Source organism: Scyliorhinus torazame, chromosome 3 (assembly GCF_047496885.1).
Source record: "Scyliorhinus torazame isolate Kashiwa2021f chromosome 3, sScyTor2.1, whole genome shotgun sequence".
NCBI classification, from domain to species: Eukaryota; Metazoa; Chordata; class Chondrichthyes; order Carcharhiniformes; family Scyliorhinidae; genus Scyliorhinus; species Scyliorhinus torazame.
Genome location: NC_092709.1, coordinates 18,582,629 through 18,601,247, shown reverse-complemented (window position 1 = coordinate 18,601,247; position 18,619 = coordinate 18,582,629). Strand labels below are relative to the sequence as shown.

Genomic DNA, 18,619 nt, shown 5'->3' with positions numbered 1-18,619 from the left:
AGCTGCATTTAATTGTGAAATCTCCCGAGATCTCCGGCAAGCTTTGCAGCTACGAGGCATGGTTATCAATGTGGGGAGAGACGAGGGAGGGGATGGGAAAAAGGCGGACAGAGATAAGAGAGACAAGAGACAGAGAGATGTCCTCAGGTTCCCTGGAAAGGTTACTATATTAATAGTAATTAATAGCTGCATCACTACAGTACATTCAGCCCAACTGGTCTGCACCAATGTTTTGTGTTTCGCGCCAGCCTCCTCCCACCCTATTCAGTCCCATCTCATTAGCAAACCCTTCTATTCCTTTTTCCTTTTGTTCTTGTCAAGCTTCCTCTTAAAGGCATCTGTGCTACTCGCCTCCACTATTCCCTTTGATAGCGAGTTCCAAACCCTACAGGGTTTACCAGTGACTATCTAACATTAGTGACCCCTAGATTCAGATTCCAGTCAATGGAAACATCTTTACATGGGATTTTCCATGGGACCACCCTCCCCACCCCCCTCCATCTTATCAAACCAATTGATCATTGTAAAGATCTCTGTCTTTTATCTGGAAGGACATTAAGACCCAGTCTGTTAAACCTTTCCTGGTAGTTAGAACCTCTCAGTTCTGATATCATCCTTGTAAATCCTCCTTCTTGCACCTTCCCCAGTCACTCTGCATCCTTTTTTCGTGATATGGAATTGGATTTAAAAGCCTAGCAACAGGTCGTGGGCAGTAGAAGCGAGGGGAAGAAGAAAGACTGGAGGTCAAAGGTTGCCCGCGCTCTCTCAACTCACATGGAGGCCGAGTGCAGGGTCGAGAGCCTCAAGTCAAGGCTGCATCGGGTTGGTGTCCTGTCTTCGGTGGGTGACTCAAATCCATCGGTGTCATCGTCCAGTTGATCCAGGAAGCTGCGGATGGTGAAAGCCGGCTTCCCCGTAACCAGGGAGTCAATTCTGGCATTGCAGTCATCTTCGGAGCCATCCTCCTCCTCCTGAAGAACAAAACCACAAGGCCGTGGTTAAGAAAATAAGAACATGTCATTGACGCCATTCCAGCTGCAGAGGTGACGTGCCGTTTGCTCTGCTAACTTTCCACACTCTCCGTTCCCTTGGAGACCTGAGCCCCTCCCTGCTACAGGCCCATTTCTCATTTGTAGCCTACGGCAGCGAGCGTAGGTGGCACATTTGGCCAAGAGGTGGAGCCTTGGGCCTTCTTGGGTCTGTACTGACCAGTGTTCTCCATACCTGGGACAAAGACAGCTTCTCGTGCAAAGCACATCCTTGTAAGGAAATTCTGTCAAGTAGAAAGGCAACTTTTCAAATAGGACAATCAACGGACTTTTTATTGATTTAATCTATTTTCAAAAAACAAATGTGAAACAGAACACTGAAGCAAGACGGAAATTCTACTCTAGCCCATGTCCAAATGCACTTCAGTACATACCAGCTGAAGGCTGACAACCGTGTGTAGGTAGGGCACTTAATGAACCTCTGTACTATCTCCGGTGTACAATGCTACCAACTGACTTGGGTTTTGACCGTAGAGATCTCACACTGAGGGGGGAGGAGAAGGGTGGGGGCACCAAGGAGCTGTTACGCATTCCCCAGAGCACTGACTGGCACCCGCGGTCGAACCCACGACTTTACCCCCCGGTTCAGATTCAGCACAGGTTGTGCGCCTCCCACATGCAAAGAGTGATGAAAGTTCAAACTCTCTTCCACAAATGGTAATTGATGCCAAATTAATTGCTGATTTAAATATCAAGCACTTATGAGATTTTTGTTCGCCAGAAGTATTTAATAGTCGCGGGAAAAAGTCAGGTTCGTGGAGTTGGATAACAGGTTAGCCACAATCTCATTGGGTGGTAGAACAGGCTCGAGGGACTAAATGGCCTCCTCTGGTTGATGTGCTCACTCACTTAGATCTGTAAATGTCAACGTTCAAAATTAGCTTGGCTGGGTGGCTAAAGGGATAAAATTATTTTATTTTTAATTAATGTTCTGCGTGTGGGCGTCATTTATTGCTCAAACTTAGCCAGCCGTCTGAAAGGTGACGGAGGGCCTTCTACTTGAACAGCTGCGGTACACGTGGAACATACTCCCACGGATTCAGATATGGAGCTCCAGGAATTTGATCCAGTGCTGACGAAGGAGCGGTGACACATGCCCAGGTCTGGAGGGTGTGAGCCATGGAGGGGGCCCTTGGCGAAGGTCATAGATTTGGGAGGTACAGTTAAAGAAGCTTTGGTGGTTTGGGGCAGTCCATCAAGTAGATTCAGGGAAACACCACCACCTGGAAGGTCTCCTCCAAGTCACTCACCATCCCGACTTGGAAATGTATCGCCATTCCTTCAGTCACTGGGTCAAAACCCTGGAACACCCTCCCTAACAGCACTGTGGGTGTACCTACGCCACACGGACCGCAGCGGTTCAAGAAGACAGCTCACCACCACCTTCTCAAGGATAATTAGGAATGGGCATTGAATGTTGGCCTGGCCAGCAATGCCCACATCCCATAAATTAATAAAAACAAGATGGTACACATCACAGCACGCACATGGTGGAGGAAGTGAATGTTTCAGCTCAAGGATATTCCTGGGGGGTGGGTTAGCTCTCTTGGTTGGAACGGCTGGTTCGTGATGTGGAGCGACACCCAACGGCACGGGTTCAATTCCCGTACCGGCTGAGGTAACCTTGCCCTTCGCCGGAGGTGTGGTATCACCACCGGTCATCCCTCTCTCAAAAGGTGATTATTAATGGTCCCCGGGGACTATGGCGACTTTCATTTTCATTCCCAGGATACAGAAATGGCGTGGGCAAACGTGATGAATTCCAATGCCTTACCTGCCACATAAATACCCAAGGACTGGTTTCCATGTTATATCACCACATCAGATACCTTTCAGCCCATTGGGCCTGTTGTGACCATTCAATTAGACCATGAATGACCTGTACCTCAACTCTCTTGACCTGCCTTTGCGCTAAATCTCTACAAACCCTTGCAAACCCTTCTTTCGTCTCTCAATGTAACCGAGTCCCTCATCATTGATACCATTCCAGCCAATCTCCCCTGCCCTCTCTCCAAGACGTTGATATTTTCTGTGCTCAGAACTGGGTATGGTCCTCCAGTCAGGGCCGAACCAGTGATTTATAAAGGGTTTGGCATAATGTCATACCTCATTAAAAAAAAACTAATCGCGGAAGAGGCCAGTAAAAGGTACTCGCTTAACCCGGCTACTGTGAAACCCAGTGTTTGAGTCACGTCCAGATTAATGGCTACGTGTTCACCAAAAAACCCTTTCGGGCACAATGGGGCATGCCACCGGAATGTCTGATTTTACAGGCGATGTGATTCCAAATAGCCACCGGATACGGGCGATCACAGCAAACGCTACGTGACAGCAACGTTATGTGACAGCAACGTTACAAAAGCAACAAGAGTAAATCCTTCAGCGGCGAAGATTGAGGGAGTCCCAAGTTTCAACGCAGGTGTAATAACCACAAGCCCACGTTTCATTGCACGCTCGTGGAGCTGCTGAATTCCCTGTACCTCACCCTGGATGCGGGTCATTCAGATGGGGCCGGTCAGAGTCAGTGTAACCTATCCGGCCGCATGTCACTTAGTGGGAAACAACACCCAGGGTACCTGGCATTGCAAACCCCAAATGGCCTCGGCCTACATCTGTCCCGGTTGCTAGACCGAATGTGCTAGGTCATCGCAAGCTGCCTTTCACCCGCTATAAATATCTCCACCCCGAGAGGTAGGCCTCATGGGCGGAAACCGTGTACTTGAGCACTTTTCTCTCCTCACAGAGTAACTTTCTCTTCCATGAAATCTGATTTAACCATGAGCTTGATACACCAGACTTTTCTTCTTTAAAGGATTTCTGTGCAGCAAACAAAGCCGTTAATATTTGTAGACAAGAAGTTACGATGGGTTAGTTTCTTGGCGGGTGGGCACGAGTCAAGAGCATAGAAAAGGGCAGCACGGCGGCACAGTGGTTAGCACTGCTGCCTCACAACGCCGAGGTCCCAGGTTCGATCCCGGCTCTGGGTCACCATCCGTGCGGGGTTCCACATTCTCCCCGTGTTTGCGTGGGTTTCGCCCTCACAACCCAAAAGATGTGTAGGGTGGGTGGATTGGCCACGCTAAATTGCCCCTTAATTGAATAAAATAAATTGGGTACACTAAATTAAAAAAAAAAAGAGCATAGAACGAAACCGCACAGAAACCTCCCTGGAAATCAGCAGCTTGCCTCAGTGATCAGAGAGCTCCACCATGGTGCTACATGCACGACGTGAGGTTTGCTCCCTTCACTATTTAACACAGTGAAAAGCAGCAGAATGGACGATGACTCCAGGAGTCACTGCACGGACGGTGACCCAGAGCCGGAATCGAACCGGACTCCAGGAATCACTGCATGGACGGTGACCCAGAGCCAGGAGTCTTTAACGGTTTAACTATACAGAGAGGAACGTGAAATCTCTGCTGGAATGAAGTGTGCTTGGCAATGCAGAATGGACGCCAACAGCAGCTTGTAGTTTATACAACACCCTGAATATAATAAAAATCATAAGGCACACTCCACACAAGCAACATTTAACACCGAGCCACCCAGAGAGATAGAAGGACAGATGACCAAAAGCTTGATCAAGAGTGTGGTAATCACCACTGTTGTATATATTAGGAGATGTGTGGCAAGGCCCCTGTACTACAGGTTTGGGGGTAGTCCCTGCCTGCTGGCTCCGCCCAGTAGGCGGAGTATAAATATGTGTGCTCCCTATACAGCAGCCATTTCGCCAGCTGCTGTAGGAGGCCACACATCTTAGAGTACTAAAGCCTCAGTTGTATTCAACTCTCATCTCTGTGCAATTGATCATGCATCAAAGAGGCAGTTTGTTTTAAAGGGGAGAAGAGGGGGTGGAGAGTTAGAGAGGCCTAGGGAGGGAATCCCAGGACTTGGCAGCAGAAGGCACGACAGATGGGGCCTTGGTTTAAGGTCTCATCTGAAAGACGGCACCTCCAACACTGCAGCACCGCCCCTCAGCGCGCCTGAGTGTTTCAGCTTTGGTTTTGTGATCAGGTCTCTGGAGAGGGGCTCGAACGCACGATCTTCTGACTAAGAGGCAATAGTACTGGGCTACGGTTAATACCTTGCAAAATTACAGGGGGGGGGGGGGGGGGGGAGGAGGTAGGGAGTGGGGGCTGTCACTTACAATGTGCATTTTACATCAATAAAGAAATAAATAAAACAATACACGAACAGAGGGTGTTTTAAAAACTCACGCATCGGCATTATGGTTAGCTTTCCCTGCATTCCAGGGAGCTGCCATTTTGCAAGGATGGGGTTGTGGAAAACCATAAGAATCAAAGGAATTATGAGGGCCCGGGTTCAATTCAGGCCACGGGTAACTGTGTGGAGTTTGCACATTCTCCCAGTGTCTGCGTGGGTTTCCACCGGGTGCTCCGGTTTCCTCCCACATTCCAAAGATGTGCAGGTTAGGGGGATTAGCAATGCTAAATTGCCCCAAGTGTCGGGATGTGTAGGTTAGGTTAGAGTTATCAGAATCGGTTGGGGAAGTGGGCTTTGGTGGAGGGCTCTCTCAGTAGGTCAATGCAGACTCGATGGGCCGAATGGTCTCCTTCTGCACTGTAGGGATTCTATGATTCTATGAAAACAATAAACTCACTGACACCAATATCCAGTCCTGATTCAAAGGCCACATCTGTAACACTTGAATCACACAGTAACCACACAGAGTGTGTATTCAGGAAGCTTTGTGCTGAAGAATGCCCTTGCTGACCCGGTAAGAGCCTGAGCACCGATTGATATTCCTGCCACTAAACTGCCAACTAATTGGGGATTACACAGAGGTAATCGTAACTAAAGTGAGCATCTAAGAAACTGGCTGCAACTGTTAAAACACCCTCATGCTCAGTAAAAGCTTCAAACCGCACACACAAACACAAGGCTCCGGCAAAAACACAAACATGGCCTCAGCAGTTGGCTTCACCACATCACATGCATCGTCCTTGGAGGTGCCCAAACCACAGACGGAGGACAGAAAAGGCTGGATTTTGACAGAGATGTTCTGGGGCCAAGAAATACATTTTCTAGATTTTATTGTTTGGGGGGGTGGGGGTGGGGGGGGGAGGGTGCAGTGATGGAGGAGGGATTTAGGAACAGCGCATCCCGATCACTTACGAGCCACAGCCAACTCTCTGATGGTGCTGAGCAGAATGACAGTGCAAACTACATCGCTGGTTGGTACACCCCCAAAATAAAGCTGGAACTGGAGAAGATTTCCTTTCAAAAAAATTTTGGGCTGGTGATAATCTTAAATTGGACGAATCTTGGCACTTTACTTCCTTTAGGAGAATTCTCTACCTTCGGGGCATGTTTGCTCAGTTGATCGGTACTGTCAAGTGAGTGTACCTTGAAGAAACGGGTGTTTATAAATGGGTGTGTATATAAGTATCTGTAGTGAGAGTACCTTAAAGAAATGGGTGTTTATTACTGCAGTGATGTCAGAGAGTGGGTGGAGCTGGGCTGTCTGTCCGCTTTTTACTTTCGTTTTAGGCTGTTTGCTGCAGGGTGTGTTTTAGTTTCATTTTCAGAGCTGGATATCTGCAGTCACAGCCAGAAGGTGTATGAATCTCTCTCTGTAATCTAAAGACTGTAAATCGATCCTGGTGATTTAAAACTAATAACAGTAGTGACTTTAACCTGATGTGCTTCTGGTAAAAGGTGTTTTAAGTCTTATGGATGTTAAAAGGAAAGCTTAAAGGATTACTTAGTGTTGTATTCTTTGGGGGTTGTATTTGAATTACGGTAGCATTGTGGATAGCACAATTGCTTCACAGCTCCAGGGTCCCAGATTTGATTCCGACTTGGGTCACTGTCTGTGCGGGTTCTGCACATCCTCCCCGTGTGTGCGTGGGTTTTCTCCGGGTGCTCCGGTTTCCTCCCACAGTCCAAAGATGTGCAGGTTAGATGGATTGGCCACGATAAATTGCCCTTAGTGTCCAAAATTGCCCTTAGTGTTGGGTGGGGTTACTGGGTTATGGGGATAGGGTGGAGGTGTGGACTTGGGTAGGGTGCTCTTTCCAAGAGTCCGTGCAGACCCGATGGGCCGAATGGCCTCCTTCTGCACTGTAAATTCTATGATATGATAATGGTTGCTAAGATGTTCACTGTATGTTTTAAAAAGGTTAACTTGAGTTCATAGAATAAACATTGTTTTGCTTTAAAAAAATACATTTCCGTTTCTGCTCTACCACACCTGTAGAGTGGGCCGTGTGCTCCCCATACCACAATCTATTAAAAGTTGTGGGTCAGGTGAACTCCATGATACACTTTGGGGTTCTCTAAACCCTGGCCCATAACAGTACATTCAAGGCTAAATCGCTAGGTTTTTAGGCACTCAGGGATTCGAGAGATACGGCAATAGAGTGACAATGGATTTGAGGTAGAAATTCAGCCTCAATCTCATTGAATAGCAGAGCAGGCTGGAAAGGCCCCGAAGGCCTACTTCTGCTCCTGTCTGCGTTGCCTCAAGTGCTTAGTCATTGTGCTAATTTAAACTATTGTCTTCAAAAAAAAGAGAACCAAAAATTATTTTACTTTGAGAAATGAAGAATTGCTCGAGCCACTCTGTTGCAGCAATGCAAAACGCACGGAACACCCAGAAGCGGACCTTCAATGAAACACACAGCGCTGGGCCCCCGCCAATGGGGTGGGGGGGTCACGCTGAGAGGCAACTGTGGTGTGTGTGGAAGCACCAGTCAACCAGTCTGCGTTTGCATCCAGGTGTTTTCCTCTGGTCGCCTGGTACCGCTACTTCTGCAGTGCACAGGAAACTTTGAACTTTGGCAATAGGCCCACAGAGTGATCGACTGCAACAGACATGGATTTGAAGTACCCTCCAGTTTTACATTGGCCCCAGTTTTATATTGTGAGACATCAAACTTCCTTTCCCCTCTTCAGCGATCACTGCTTTGCAAGGCAACCAGAGAGCTCTCTCCCTCTGTAGCATGTTAGTTTTTTTTTAAAAAACCACCCCGTTAAGTTGGAACCGAAGGGTCAGGTTCTGTACTCCTCCAGGGAAAGAAAGGCTACACTCGTGTCAGTTTCAGCAGGCAAAACTTTGGGCCAATCAGCGGTGAGCTGAAACTGACTAACACACTGGAGCTCTGGCCGGACCTCCTGTGTCCATCAGCGACAGCCCTATTATTTTTAAGATGGCTAAAGCCTATTCTTTCCAAATTCTTACGGGATGCCTCCAGTTCAACGTACGACTATAACTGGGGTGAAGGAGAGGGAGGGCGCGTGTATACAAACGCCTTACACTTCATCGGCAGACATTTAACTGGAGGGCCCCATTTTACGATTTGTGGTGGCTCAGTGGGAGTGGCTGCTCTTCCATATCCGCAACATCAAATCCCGACAAGGCCTTTTCAGTCGAGATGTTGTACTTTTCTACGACAGAATTTGCGAAGCAGACTGCGGGTTTGAAGGTGCGGCATGGGTGAGAGATACAGAGTTTGGACACTTCTACGTTGTCACCGTCAAGCTTTTCCTGCTGTTACTGCAACTGTCGGGAGGACGTTGATGGCATTGGGCGGGGGGAGTTTGGGGTGGGGCCACCATGTCACCAGAGGGCGGGGCGTGATGTAGGGTCCCCAGAAAGAGGGCGGGCGTGGGGCCCCCAAAAGTGTAAGTCCGCCGCTGATGTGCCCTCATCCGAGTGCGAGTCTTTGGCAGGCAATTGTACTTGGTTGGCATCACTCAAAGTCAAAAAAAGGTTCAGCTGTTTAGAACTCGTCAAGGAAGGGTGGAGAGTGCTACACTATTTAAACCACCTCAAAAGTGCAACATTGCTTTACATCCATCTGAAACATTGTTCATGAATTTCGCTCAAGAAATAAAAGAAAGGTTTCAAACACTCTACCATCGTGTCCAGGCCTTGGGGATGGGCAGGGGAGGAGGATGGAACAACCGACCTCGACCTTCTCCTCCACCCAGATCCACCGAATTGCGTCAAATCGGCAGCATCTTTTCACTCCTCCTCTGCTTTGATTAAAGGGTCATTAAGAAGCCATTGCAAATCAGATCAGGTTAGAGATGGTTTGTCACCATTAATGATTCTCAATGTTTTCGCTGGCAGGGCGTGCAATAATTCCGCCTGGTAACAATCAAGGAAACCAACAAGGATTGGAACGTCTGCAGAAATCAGCGATTAGTCAGCAGTGGGGGGGTGGGTGGGATGGGGGGTTTCACCTTTAGGTCTTCGATGAAGGAAGCTGTTTCGTCCTCGATTATTGGCTTCAGCAAAGGGCTTCGCCGCTTGCTCGAAGGGGAACCCTGTGGTGGGTGTTAACAAGCAGGTTACATTTGTTCAGGCCAACAGCAGACCCTCTCGCCCATGCCCAACAGTAACCCAGTAACGTCGCCCGCTAACACGTTAACCCACGCAGAATTTCCGCGGCACTCAATTCGCTACTTACAATAACAGGTATAGAAGTTGCCCTCGACAGAATCTGCTTCACCAGGCGATATCGGTCGTACAGCGGCTTCATTATTTGTCTCTCAGTCCTCGTGACCTGAAAATAAGCAGGGTCACGTTTCAGAGTCTAGACAACACCACCACTGTCCCTCAAGAAACGCGGCCACATATTAAATGAGGAGAGACAAACAGCCAACCGAGGAGTTCCCGTCACCGAGTGAGCTTGGCTTTTGATAAACCAAATTGCTCCTGTCAGGGGGCAGACAGTGACTATTATATCTCTGCTTTAAAAGACATATAATTTCCCAGAGATCTGGCAAGATTCCAGAGAAGCGTTTAAAGAAAGCAGCTGCGGGCTTCGGGGGGGATTAATTGATTAAAATCCTCAGGAAACGGTCGAGTCGCGTCACCATTAGGAAAAGCTTTTGCCTGACATGTGAAAGACCGCTCGGCCAATGTGGGCTAGTGACATCCTGCGGGGTTTAATTCTTGGGGGTGCCCGCTGTGTCAGGCTGAGGGGTGATCGGGACGTGGGCTAATATCCCTCAGCTGCCATCTCCCACTCCTTGGCCGTGGCCAGCCGGCTCGGTTTGGGTATGAACCAGACGATGTCCTGGCTTCTCCACACCAGATGGGAGAAGACATCGACTTTGTGTGTCATTGTACAACAGGCGGTGGACAAGTGACTGCCCGTGTCCCCCACCTTCACAGTTCTTTCAACTTCAATGGAAATGACTCAAAATCGGAAGAGACTGGTTATCCTAATTTTTAACAATGATGTATGAAGTCAACTTCCACCCTGGCGCACTTAACCCAGTGCTCTCGAGCTCAGAAAGCACGCTAAACTTGTACAGAAGCTTGGTAAGATCTCACTGGAGCACTTACCTCCAATTAATAAAAGTGAGGTAGAGGCATCGGAGGTGCAAAAAGAATTTCGCAAACGTGATACCAGAGAGGTTCTGATTAACGAGCTGAAACTGGTATCGATAGACTGGTGCACTGCTGAAGATCCTTAAAACTCTCATTGGGTTTGATAAGCTAGATGCAAGGACTGGATTTCCACTACTCTTGGGGCAGAGGGGTCCATAACCAGGAGACAATAAATTTAGGATAGTTACCAAGATACTCAATCGGGAATTCCCAAAAAACATCTTTACTCCAGAGATGGTGAGTATGGTATGCATTACAAAACAGGAGCTGGTGAGGTGAATAGCACAGATGTATTTTAAGTTGGGGGGGGAAAGCTGCTTTTGTGTGGCATAAATACTGGCAGGGACCGCGTGGGCCGAAAGGTCTATTGTTGTGTTTCAAATTCTATTCAGAGAACACTTACCGGCCTCCCGTGTATGCTCTCGAAGTACAGGAGGCCCTTCTGCAGGGCCACTTTCTCGCTCGCAATCTCGTCGCGGGTCATGTCCTGTGTGGAGAGAGACCGGCATTTAAGAATACAGCACAGGAGCAGGCTCTTCGGTCCTCCAAGCCTGCGCTGACCACGGTACCTGCCTAAACTAAAACCGTATGCACTTACGGAGTTCATACCCTACCATTCCCACCCTATTCATATATTTGTCTAGATGCCTCTGAAATGCCACTATCGTACCTGCTCCCACACCTCCCCAGGCAGCGTGGTCCATATATTTACCACCCTCTGTGTAAAAAAACTTGACTCGCACATCTGTTCTGAACTTTTCCCCACTCACTTTAAACCTATGTCCCCTAGTACTTGACTCTCCTACTCTAGAAAAGAGCATCTGACTATCTACTCTGTCCATGTCACTCATAATCTTGTAGACATCTATCAGGTCGCCTCTCAACCTCCGTTGTTCCAGTGAGAACAGACCGAGTTTATCTAACCTCTCCTCATCGCTTTGTAATCAGACGACACAGACAACAAAATGTCAACTGTTGACTGCAAGTGAGGGGCTGGGGGGAGGGGCGGACGTGCCTGCCCAGTGGCGCAAAAGATAGCAACGTGAAAGGCGGGGAGCATGTCTGTTTGACAATGGGTGCCATTACTTTCCTGGCTCAACTGGAAGAGAACATCTACCCGGAGGCCCAATTTCACCCCCCCCTGTGATGGATACTGCAACATTGTAGAATCCAAGCTGCACCACGGAATGGGGGTGGCCATCACAAATTCATTCCCACGGCCACAAAACTACCTAGAAGAATTAACATGGAGACATTCCCCAGCCTAGCAGAACTTTATCACTGCTGGAGATCAAAGCTGGTTCACCCTGGCTGGACACCTCCCTTTACCCAAAGCTACATCCATATGGCGCCTATTGCAAAAGTACTTCACAGCCAGTGACTCAGTCAGTGTTGTAAAGGTTGGAAAGTGCAGTGGTCAAATTAATAGACAACCTGTTTCTAGGTGTTTCTTGAGGGAGAACTCTTCTAATTCCTTACATTCGCCGCAACGAGGGCAGATGGGGCCTCTCGATCTGACACCTCATCCACAGGTCAGCAACTCTTGACAGTGCAGCACACCTGCAGTACCGTACGCGGAGCGCCAACCTGGATTATGTGCTGCGGGTTCTGAAGTGGGACCACGACTCCCTGCGGCCTTCTGCCTCAGGGAGGTAAGTGAGTGACCCATTGAGCCACATCTGACAGAAGGGCAATGCATGGCCCTCAACGTCTTGGTTACCTTGATATCTTCAGGGCGCGCCACCTCGGCCCGCTTGTCCTGCAGCTTCTTCAGGATGACTTCGAGCGTCACGTCCACCGCTGGCTTCTGCGCCTTCTCTGCCACTTCCGGCTTCTTGTCCGGCTCCTTCTCTGGCCCCTTTTCCAGCCGCGAGCCAAAGCTTTTCGGGAGGGTGTTGCTGCGCTGTCTCATCGGGGGGACATCTTCCTCGGAGACTTTCAGCTTCGATTCTGCCACAAGGGCACAAGAGAGAAAAAGAATAAGTTTGAGCGTGAATCTACCCCATTTTGTCCTGGATAAACATTCCTCCTCCCCCCCCCCCTTACCCCCAAGGGTGATTCTCCGACCCGGCGCAGGATCGGAGAATCCGGCCGTAAATATGTTAGGAGCAGTTCAAAGAAGGATTACTAGACTAATTCCACGAATGGGCGAGTTGTCTTACTGGGAAAGATTGGCGAGGTTAGGCCTGTATCCGCTGGAGTTTAGAAGAATAAGAGGCAACTTGATTGAAACCTTTAAGACCCTGAGGGGCATTGACAGGGTGGATGTGGAGAGGATGTTTCCTCGTCAGAAAATCTAGAACTAGGGGCTGCGGTTTTTTAAAAAATGTTTGCTCTCAGGGGGCCATAAGCCTCTGGAACTCTCTTCCCCAGTAGGCAGTGGAAGCAGAGTCTTTGAATATTTCTAAGGCAGAGCTGGATAAGACAATTTTTTTTTTTAAACAAGGGGTGAAAGGTTATTGGGGGTCGTTAGGAATGTGGGATTGAAGTTACATGGTCAGCCATGATCTACTGGAATGGTGGAGCAGGCTCGAGGGGCCTACTCCTGCTCCTAATTCAGTTGTTCAGTGACTTTTCATCAGAACATGTCATTTTGACCTGCAGTGACAGCTCTGTCTCTCTGCACAGATGCTGCGTGTCCGGCTGAGCATTTCCAGCATTTCTTGCTCCGTTTGTTTTCTCTTCATAGTTGAGAGAGAGGGGGAGAGGAAGAGGGGGAGCAAGACAACGGGAATTGGACAAATTGTGCTGGGATAGCCCACGCCGTTGGTTAACATGGGCACCAGTAATCACCCTCCACCAGCAAAACCGGGGATTTTGCATTTACGTAGCGCCTTTAATGTCGGACAATATCTCCAAGCGCTTCACAAGAGTGCACGAAACAAAGGAGTTGACACCGAGGCAATGGAGGAGACAGTGGGACCGGTACTAGTCACAGAAAGAGATTTTAAAGAGCGTCTTGAAAGAGGAGAGGGAGGTAGAAAGAGGGGGGGTGGGGGAGAAAGAGGTTTAGGGAAGGAATTCTGAGGTGAAACAGCTACAAAGCTACCTTTCAGCTGCTTGCGAAGTTTTGAGAGTTCGTTCATCCATTTCAACACCTCCGGGTTTGTGGCCTTGTCACTGTGGGAAGGCTGAGGAAAGGAGGGGGGGGGGGGGGGGGGGGAGAAAAGAAACAATAATAATTCTTGGTTAGAAGAAATTGAAGGGGAGAGTGCCGCAAGACGAAACAAGGAGTTAAGAAGACTTGTCTTCATTGTCGGGTTCCAAATCAGCAGTTAAAAATGACAGCTGTCAACAGGCTGAGCAGGTCCTGACAACCAGTAGGCCCAAATGACAGCTGTGAACAGGCTGAGCAGGCCCTGACATCCAGTAGGCCCAAAAGCCTGCGCAGGACCAGCTGGTCTCAGTCATGACACCAGTTGGGGCAAAATTACTTCCCTCGGTATTTCTATGCAACAGGGTTTTGTGTGTGTATGTGTGTGGGGGAGGGGCATGGAAGGTCTTGCATGATGTGGCCAAGCAGGTTGACTATCAGCCTGTAAATCCTTCCAATACACCTGATGGTAGGCAGTAAGAGTGGGAAGGTTTCCTGGTCAGCCAGACTGCAGAACGCAATGGCAAACCACTGCAGTCCTTCCATGGAGAACCCAATGGAAGCCCATGGTTGCTGACACCTTCTTGTGGCATGGCACCTGAAGAAGGATGAGGTTGTGCTATGGCCACTACCTCTGGCTGGATGACATGACCTCCGACCTCTAACCACCCTGCCCAGTCAGCCTTTCCATCCCACCAGATCTCCCATTAACGTTCCTCAGAGTTTGATCAAAATGCAAGAAAGGTATGTTTATTAAAACAATGCTGGCTCTCCTTGAATGTTGGCCATGTTACTTTGCGTCAAAGAGGAGGAGACCATTTTGCATTCCATCATCGGCATGCTATGGAAACTTCAGGCTTGGGCGATGTCAACTCAGTCTGGTTTTTGATTAGTGGAATCTAATGTTAGTCCCTCACCCTCAAAAATGGTACTATATGGGTTACACCTGGCCCTCAAAGTGACCGATTTACTGCCCTGTGATTGTAGTTAAAGGGTTAAGAGTGGCCCTGTCAACACAGCCAGAGCTGGTAAAGCTACCCTCACTTCTTAGGATTGATGGCATACTTCATACTTGGAATTGTTCCCTCGCTGACTACTATGAAGGTCAAGAGGCATGGTGAAGCTTTATGTCAACACAATACTGCAATGGCTGCCATGTACATCTACAGTATAACAGTGAGTATACTTCAGAAGCACTTCATTGGCTATCCAGGGCACGTGATGTCCTGAAAAATGTTATTTACAAATTTACAACACAGCTCCCATCATTGCTTGCCATGGGGGAAAACCATGACTTACGCGGTATCTCCTCTCATCCTCAAATTTCTCCTCAAACCTCCGGATCTTCTTCTTCAGGTTCTGGATCCTCCTGGTCATCTGTGCTGGAGTCAGCTCCTCCCTCTCGTCGTCATAGGAACCAAGGGATGAGCTCCGCCGCCTGTCAATATCAGAGCAAGAGTGTGCTCACGTTAAACTGCGCCGCACTATATTCTGCCGTAAACGTAAACGCTGCATCAACAATTACGGAACATTTAGCTGAGGCCCGTTCATCAGCGACCATCACAGTGAGGAATCATGGAAGCTTATTGCACAGGAGGAGGCCATTCGACCCACCTTGCCTGTGCCAGCTCTTTTGAGGGAGTCATCCAATTAGTTTTTTAAAATTCATTCACGAGATGTGGGCATCGCAGGCTGTGCCGCATTTATTGCCCATCCCTAATTGCCCTTGAGGGGAAGTTAAGAGTCAACCACACAGCTGTGGGTCTGGAGTCACATGTAGGCCAGACCAGGTAAGGACAGCAGATTTCCTTCCCTAAAGGACATTAGAGAACAAGATGGGTTTTTACGACAATTCATGGTCAACACCAGGGGCGGGATTCTCCGACCCCCACGCCGGGTCGGAGAATCGCCGGAGGGGGGGTGGCGTGAATCCCACCCCCGTCTTGTCCTGAAGTCTCCGGCACCAGGGATTCGACGAGGAAGGGAATCACGCCGCACCGGTCGGCGGGAATCGCACCGCGCCGGTCGGCGGGCCCACCCAGCCGATTCTCCGGCCCGCGAGGGGCGGAAGTCCGGCCTCTGGAATGCCTGTCCTGCCAGCATGGATTAAACCACCTTTTGAACGGCGGGACAAGGCGGCGCGGGCAGGCTCCGGGGTCCTGGGGGGGGGGGGGGGGGGGGGGGGGGGGGGGCGCGGGGCAATCTGGGCCCGGGGGGTGCCCCCACGGTGGCCTGGCCTGCGATCGGGTCCGCGGGCGGCCCTGTGCCGTGGCAGCACTCTTTTTCTTACACCTTCGCCATGGTCTTCACTATGGCAGAGGAGGAAGATACCCCCTCCCCTGCGCGGGGATGACGTCAGCAATCGCTGACGCTCCCGCGCATGCGCCGACCCGCGTCGCCCGGCGTAGACCTTTCGGCCCCGGCTGGCGTGGCACCAAAGGCCTTTCCCGCCAGCCGGTGGAGCGCAAACCACTCCGGCACTCAAGGTGAGGGCTTGGCCCCTAAAGGTGCGGAGACTTCTCCGCACCTTTGGGGAGGCCCGACGCCGGAGTGGTTCCCGCCACTCCATTACGCCGGAACCCCCCGCCCCGCCGGGTAGGGGAGAATCCCGCCCCAGATATTTATTGAATTTAAATTTCACCATCTGCAGTGGTGGGATTTGAACCTGGGACCTCAGAGCAGTACTCAGGATTACTAGTCCAGTGACAATACCCCTACGCCACCGCCTCCCTTCTCTTTCCCCAGATAGCAACCGGACATAATACCCAGCACTACCAGCCCTATGGTATCACCTCTGCAAAAATGTCCAACAAATCATCTAGGAGAGGGTGCGGAAGAGATTTATAATACCAGGGATGGGGAACTTCAGTTACCTTAGATAGACTAGAGAAGTTGGTGTTGCTCTCTGCAGAGTAGAGAATGTTGCAAAGAGATTTAATAAGAGATGTTGAAAACCACAAAGGACTTTGATGGACAATTTCCTTTGGCAGGCGGGTTAGTATCCAGAGGACATGGATTTATGAAATGGCAGGATGGTTATGGAATAACGCTGATTAAAACAGAGGTGTGTGTTAAGACATCAACTGGTGTGATACTCAAATGATGACGCTCCCAGGTTTAATCCCTAGTTTGTGTTGAGTAACCCAATCTCAGCTGGATGTGTGAAACTAGCCCTGAGGAAAGAAATACAAAAGATCACCCACTGCTGAAAAGTAAACCAGTAGACCAAGAGATTAATACCATCAGGGATTGCTAAAACAGCTATGACTCTTTACTTTGGAAGACCGATGACTGACGAGTGACCTGATTGTGATGAATAACACAATTACATTGAAGGGAAAGCTGGATGTGTACAGGAGGGGAAAAAGAAGAGAAGGATATGATGATAAGGTGAGATAAAGTAGGACAGGAAGGGGGATGATGGTGTCGCAGTAATGTCACTGGAGTAGTAATCCACAAGCCCGGGCCAATGCTCTGGGGGCATGGGTTCAAATCCCAACACAGCAGCTGATGGAATTTAAATTCAACTAATGAAATCTGAAATATAAAGGATTGGAAATTAGCAAACGTGACACCAGTTTAAAAAAGGAGGTAGGCAGAAAGCGGGTAATTATAGGCCAGTGAGCTTAACTTCGGTAGTAGGGAAGATGCTGGAACCTATTATCAAGGAAGAAATATCAAGGCATCTGGATGGAAATTGTCCCATTGGGCAGACGCAGCATGGGTTCATAAAGGGCAGGTCGTGCCTAACTAATTTAGTGGAATTTTTTGAGGACATTACCAGTGCGGTAGATAACGGGGAGCCAATGGATGTGGAATATCTGGATTTCCAGAAAGCCTTTGACAAGGTGCCACACAAAAGGATAAAGATGCATGGCATTAAGGGTAAAGTAGTAGCATGGATAGAGGGTTGGTTAATTAATAGAAAGCAAAGATTGGGGATTAATGGGTGTTTCTCTGGTTGGCGATCAGTAGCTAGTGGTGTCCCTCAGGCATCAGTGTTGGGCCCACAATTGTTCACAATTTACATAGATGATTTGGAGTTGGGGACCAAGAGCAATGTGTCCAAGTCCAAGATGAGTGGTAAAGCAAAAAGTGCAGAGGATACTGGAAGTCTGCAGAGGGATTTGATAGGTTAAGTGAATGGGCTAGTGTTTGGCAGATGGAATACAATGTTGAGGTTATCCATTTTGAGTCGCAAAAAGTTGGTTTACAGGTGCAACAGGTGATTAAGAAGACAAATGGAATTTTGTCCTTCATTGCTAGAGGGATGGAGTTTAAGACGAGGGAGGTTATGCTGCAATTGTATAAGGTGTTAGTGAGGCCACACCTGGAGTATTGTGTTCAGTTTTGGTCTCCTTACCTGAGAAAGGACGTACTGGCGCTGGAGGATGTGCAGAGGAGATTCACTAGGTTAATCCCAGAGCTAAAGGGGTTGGATTACGAGGAGAGGTTGAGTAGACTGGGACTGTACTCATTGGAATTTAGAAGGCTGAGTGGGGATCTTATAGAAACATATAAAATTATGAAGGGAATAGATAGGATAGATGCGGGCAGGTTGTTTCCACTGGCGGGTGAAAGCAGAACTAGGGGCATAGCCTCAAAATAAGAGGAAGTAGATTTAGGACTGAGTTTAGGAGGAACTTCTTCACCCAAAGGGTTGTGAATCTATGGAATTCCTTGTCCAGTGAAGCAGTTGAGGCTCCTTCATTAAATGTTTTTAAGATAAAGATAGATCGTTTTTTTGAAGAATAAAGGGATTAAGGTTTAAGATCAGCCATGATCTCATTGAATGGCGGAGCAGGCTCGAGGGGCCAGATGGCCTACTCCTGCTCTTAGTTCTTATGTTCCAAATTATTTTAAAAGGTGGTTCCTGTGGAGCACAAAAAAATGGGCAGAATCTAATGGGCCCAACGGCTCGCTTCTGCGTTGTTAATTCTATGTTAAGAAGATTCTGCGTAGTCATTTCAAAGAAGGGCAGTCACTTGGACTCTGCTGGTATACCGATAGCAAGATGCATCTTGCTGCATGATCCAATCCTGAGCCAGCTCGGAGTGTGTTATGCATACTGCATACGCACGGGCAGGATTGGTCATGGGGCTTTGCTCC

At 48.9% G+C, this 18,619-nt stretch overlaps 1 protein-coding gene across 3 annotated transcripts in view; it reads right to left on the bottom strand.

The window, feature by feature from the left end:
- fam13a (family with sequence similarity 13 member A) overlaps positions 1–18,619 on the bottom strand; it is a 299,844-nt gene that overhangs the window by 9,755 nt on the left and 271,470 nt on the right. For 2 of the 3 annotated variants that reach the window (XM_072495341.1, XM_072495343.1), the window contains 7 exons: positions 14,810–14,948; positions 13,466–13,547; positions 12,137–12,366; positions 10,820–10,903; positions 9,488–9,583; positions 9,261–9,344; positions 775–971 (listed from right to left, as the gene is read on the bottom strand). In XM_072495341.1, the coding sequence (XP_072351442.1) occupies positions 775–971; positions 9,261–9,344; positions 9,488–9,583; positions 10,820–10,903; positions 12,137–12,366; positions 13,466–13,547; positions 14,810–14,948 (912 nt within the window). The remainder of the gene's footprint in view (positions 1–774; positions 972–9,260; positions 9,345–9,487; positions 9,584–10,819; positions 10,904–12,136; positions 12,367–13,465; positions 13,548–14,809; positions 14,949–18,619) is intronic. The other variant, XM_072495342.1, reaches the window with a different exon arrangement.